This window comes from Nicotiana tomentosiformis, chromosome 5 (assembly GCF_000390325.3).
Source record: "Nicotiana tomentosiformis chromosome 5, ASM39032v3, whole genome shotgun sequence".
In the NCBI taxonomy this organism is placed as follows: domain Eukaryota; kingdom Viridiplantae; phylum Streptophyta; class Magnoliopsida; order Solanales; family Solanaceae; genus Nicotiana; species Nicotiana tomentosiformis.
Window position 1 is genome coordinate 108,653,426 of NC_090816.1, and position 5,314 is coordinate 108,658,739.

At 39.5% G+C, this 5,314-nt stretch overlaps 1 protein-coding gene across 1 annotated transcript; it reads right to left on the reverse strand.

Moving 5' to 3' along the window:
• Positions 1–4,147: 4,147 nt before the first annotated feature.
• On the reverse strand, positions 4,148–4,963 carry LOC138892973 (uncharacterized). Its single transcript, XM_070176734.1, has one exon. The coding sequence runs from the start codon at positions 4,961–4,963 to the stop codon at positions 4,148–4,150; it is 816 nt and encodes a 271-aa protein (XP_070032835.1).
• Positions 4,964–5,314: the final 351 nt, after the last annotated feature.

Below are 5,314 nucleotides of genomic sequence, written 5' to 3' on the forward strand. Positions count from 1 at the left end.
CTTACCTGAGCCCCTCGAACTCTAAACCGAACATGCACAAAAGTATAATAACATCATATAAACTTCATGCTACCTCAAATAATCAAAATAATGTCAAATAATATGAATCAATCATTGAAACTCAAGATTTGAACTTAAGAACTCATGTTTCACAAAATGCGCCAAAACACGCTCGGGTCACCCCGGACCCTAACCAAACATGCGTACAAGTCAAAAACTATCATACAAACCTACCATAATTGTCAAAACACCAATCTGAGGTCGTTTACCAAGAACATTGACCGTGGTCAACTCAAGCTATTTTTAAAGGCAAAAATCATATTTCCTTTAACATTTCATGCAAAAACATTTCTAAAAACAACGCGGACCATGCACGCAAGTCATATAATATCAAATGAAGTTATGATAGGTCTTGAAACATAGAAATAAGGGCTAGTTCTCAAAAAGACCTATTGGGTCATTACATTCTCCACCTCTAAAAAATGTTAGACCTCGAACAGACATAGAAAACTACCTGGATTGGTAAAATAATGGGGGTATCTTCTCTAAATATCGGACTCGGACACCCATGTAGCCTCCTCAATAGGCTTACCCCTCCATTTCACCTTCATAGAAGGAATATTCTTGGATCTCAACTTACGAACCTACCGGTGTAGAATAGCCATCGACTCTTCCTCATTGGTCAAGTTCTCATCAAGCTGCACCATGTTGAAGTCCAAAACATGTGACCCATCCTTATGGTACTTTCAAAGAATGGATACGTGAAATACCATATGTACCCCTGCTAGTCTATGAGGAATTTCAAGGAAGTAAGAAACCTCCCCAACTCTCTCCAAAATCTCGAACGGGCAAATAAACCTCGGGCTCAACTTTTCCTTCTTCCCAAACTACATCACACCTTTCATAGGCGACACTCAGAGAAGAACCTTCTCACCCACCATATAAGTCGCACCTCAAACCTTCCAGTCGGCAAAACTCTTCTGCCTTGACTGAGTTGTACGAGTCACTCCTGAATCACGTTAACCTTCTCCTTAGCATCACGAACCAAATCAATGCCCATCAACCTAGCCTCTCCGGGCTAAAACCAACCAATCGTCGAATGACATTGCTTCCCATATAAGTCCTCGCGCGGATCCATCTGGAAGCTCGATTGATAGTTATTATTGTAGGTTGTAATGACCCGACCAATAATTTAGCTTTCTAGATCCCCGTTCACCTAAATAAGACCCCCCCCCCCCATAGGAATTTTACTTTTATTGTTTCATGACTTGCGGGAATGGTTAGTTCGGGTTTGGAAGGGTTCGGGTTGAAATCAAAACACTTAGTTCCTTAACACTCCTTTAATGGGCTAAGTTTGACTTGGGTCAACATTTCAAGTAAACGACATCGGAATCGGCATTTAACGGTCCCAATAGGTTCGTATGATTATTTTGACTTGGGCGTATGTTCGGATCGGGTTTGGGATAAACCGGGAGTGTTTTGGCGCATAAAGTTGAAAGGTTATGCATTGAAGGTTTTAAAGTTCTTTAAATTAGGTTTGGAGTAGGTTTTGGTGCTATCAAGGTTCGTTGGAGATTTCAAGCTAGGGAATAGTTCTGTATGGAGATTTAAGACTTGCACGCAAGTTTTGGTGTCATTTTGAGTAGTTTAAGTATGATTCGGTGCGTTTGGAGAGAATTGGAAGAACTTGAAGTTCATAAGTTGATTCGATTTGGTTTGGAGTATGATTCTTAGTTTTAGTGTTGTTTTCCATGTTTCAAGAGGTCGGTCAGGTCCATTTTATTATTTCAAACTCGTTGGTATGTTTGGATGAGGCCTCGGGGGCCCGGATGCCATTTGTACGATGCACGGAACTCGTTTGGACTTGGAGAGATGGCTGAAACAGCAGAACTTCTGGTGCAATTGCACCAGTGAGGAGATAGCTGCAGGTGCGAGCATGTAGCTGTAGGTGCAAAGAGGGTTCGATAGAGAGATTTCAACAGAAGTGGGAAGGGTTGCAGGAGCAAAGAGGGTTCGATAGGCATGGTTCTGCAGAAGCAGGCCTTTTTCCGCAGAAGTGGCACCACAAAAGTGGCCCCATGAGGTAGTGTCTCTTGTTTAGGATTGCTACAGCACCAACACCTTGATGTTATGAAATATCCCAGCCTTCAAAACCAGTCATACAATGGTAACTTTGCCTTCCACAGTTTCCATATGAAGAAACTTATATTGAAAGGCAGCCCCTTTACCCAAAAACATTTGTGTAGCTTGCTTTCTTCTCTTCTCTTTCTTATATATTGCCAAGTAGACTTCACTGTAAAATGTCCCTTTGTTCCCAGCTTCCACCAAGGCTTATCTTTCAATGAAAGATCTGAAGGTGGTGTGATTGTCTCCAGAATATGGTCAGCTATCTCATCAGGCAGTAATTCCTTTAGTAGCACTTCATTACATGCCCCATTTTCAAACACTTCATCAACATACTTTTTAGATTCATCACACAATTGATATGGACCTAAAGCATGGTAGAGAGCTTCAAGTCCAGTCCAATTCTCATACCAAAAATAAGAGTTGCCATTCTTCAATTCCACCACACTTAATGCTCCACCTCATCTCTAATTTGCCACATGTTTCTCAATACATGAGATCCTTGTCTCCATGGTACTAACACCTCATTGATCCACTTGCAGTACTTATTTCTCATAAATGTAGACCACAATGAGTCTTTTGTTCTATAGTTCCACCAAAGCTTGGAAAACAAAGCCTTAGACACATTATGTAAGGATCTGAAACTCATACCTCACTCATTTTTAGGAAGACATAAATTGTACCATGAATCCCAATGTCTTGCCCTTCCATTGACTGAATTGCTCCAGTAAAACCTAGCAAACATCTTATGCTAATGGTTTATCACATATGTTGGTGGATTCATAATGACAAGAGATGAATTGACATATTCTCCAACACATGTGAGATCAAAACTGTTCTACCACCAATTGATAATAACTTACCCTTCCATGATGATAACCTCTCCTGTACATTCAAGATTATATTCTTATAAAAGACTTTCCTCCTCCTCCTGTAGAATATAGGACAACCCAAGTATGTAAATAGGAATGAGTGTCTTTGGAATTCAGTAATAAAGTGGACAATGTTTACTTCATCTGCTTAAGCTCCTTCATGCATATATAAGGAAGACTTTTCTTTATTGATCTTTTGACCTGAAGGTGCCTCATATTTCTCTAACATTCATGATAAGCTGCACTGCCCCATAGAGAGAGGAATAGAAGATAGTATTATCATCAGCGTAGGAAAGATAGTTAATGTTTTGACTCTACTTTGGCATGCCCACGCCTATGAAATCTGGGTTGTCAAACAATCTATCTACAGCTCTCCCAAACTCTTCATCTGCTAAAATAAACAATGTAGGAGAAAGTGGATCCCCTTGTTTAACACCTCTAGATAAAGTGACTAAACCATTAGCCTGCCCATTAGGAAGCACTGAGTACCAGTTGTTGGAGACTAGTCTGAATATCATATCAATGAAAATCTCACCAAATCCCATCTGCCTCAGTACCTTTGTCAAGAATAGCCATGAGACTCTATCATAAGCTTTTGCCATGTAAAATTTGATTACTACAATAGATGGCTTCCCTCTCAATCTAACGTCTTTGATGATCTTTTGAGTTAACAAGATATTCTCCACAATGCTTCTTGCTTTGACAAAACTTACCTGATTATGAGAAATTAAAGAAGGCAGAAGCTTAACTAACCTCTCGTGGATCACTCTAGATATGATGTTGTTGAAGAAATTGCTCAAACTGATTGGCCTTATGTCTAAAAATGTAGCAACATTCTTCTTCTTTGGAAGAAACACAAGGTTTGTGTGAGTGATGGACTTTGGTAATTCTACACCATAAAAGAAGGCTCTAACAATATTGAGCACATCATCACATACAACCTCCCAGATAGCTTGATAAAACTGGCCAGTGAATCCATCTGGACCACTTGCACTATCCCCATTCAATCCAAAAACTGCTGCCTTAACCTCCTCCATGGTTGGTTCTTCCCACAACTTTGCATTCTGTTCCTGAGACACCATCCTAGTAACATGCTGAATAATATCAAAGTTAGTAGGAATTCTTTCTTCTGTGAACTGATTCTGGAAAAACTATACTGTTTCCCTTGCCGTATCTTCATGTGATTCAAGCCAATTATCATTTTTGTCCAAGATTCTAGACACCTGTAGCTTTTTCCTCTTGCTTCTCACATGAGCATGAAAGAACTTAGCGTTCCTATTACCATCCTTAAACCACTGCATTCCAGCCTTTTGTCTCCAAAATTCTTCTTCAAGATGGTAATACCTTGTAAGGACAGCTTCTACTTTGTGTAACTTAGCTCTATTCTGAGTTGTTAGATTCAATTCAAACTCAATCTCATATAACTTAATAACATCCTCCAATGCTGCAATTTGTTTGAAAATATCTCCAAATGTCTCCTTGCTCCAAGCTGCCAATGCAGTCTTCACCTTTTTCAACTTACTTTGGAATAAAATGAATAGGTTCCCCATGGACTCAACTTCCCAATTCTCCTTCACCACCTTCAGAAACGATTCATTATTGGTCCAGAAGTTTAAAAACTTAAATTTTTTCTTAACTTGGACAGTGTCAATGTTGCAAGACAGCATGAGGGGGGCATGGTCAGAACTATACTTGATCAAGTGTTCGACCTCCAATGATGGGAATAAATCTAAGAACTGTTGATTTTTATAGAACCTATCAAGCCTCTTAAAGATGCTATCAATGTCAGACCTCCCATTCCACCAAGTATACAGGCTCCCTTTGAAGCCAAGATCATATAATGCACATATGTCCACACAATGTGCAAAGTCTTCAACTTCACTCGGGTACACAAGCGGGCCCCCATATTTCTCTTCATCGGATAGAATCACATTTAGAACTCCTCCAACAAGCCAAGGAGCTTCCATATCTGAGGCTAAGTAATACATTCAATCCCAAAGTATGATTCTTTCAATAGAATCACATTTGGCACAAACTAGTGTCACATATAATTCCTTATTCAGATTCCTATGAAACAACTTCAATGTCATTTGTTGTTCCATATTCATCACAATGTCAACATCGATATCTTCATCAACGAATGCCCATATATTGTCATTCACATTAGCATAAACAAAATGAATCCCCAACTTCCTTCTATACTCCTCCAGCTTATTGATGTCTTGCCAAGGTTCCATCAATCCTATCAAGTAAAAACTGCACTTTATATGTAGGTTAAGCAACCTATTGAGATCTTTTTGTGTGTTTATCGACCTCAC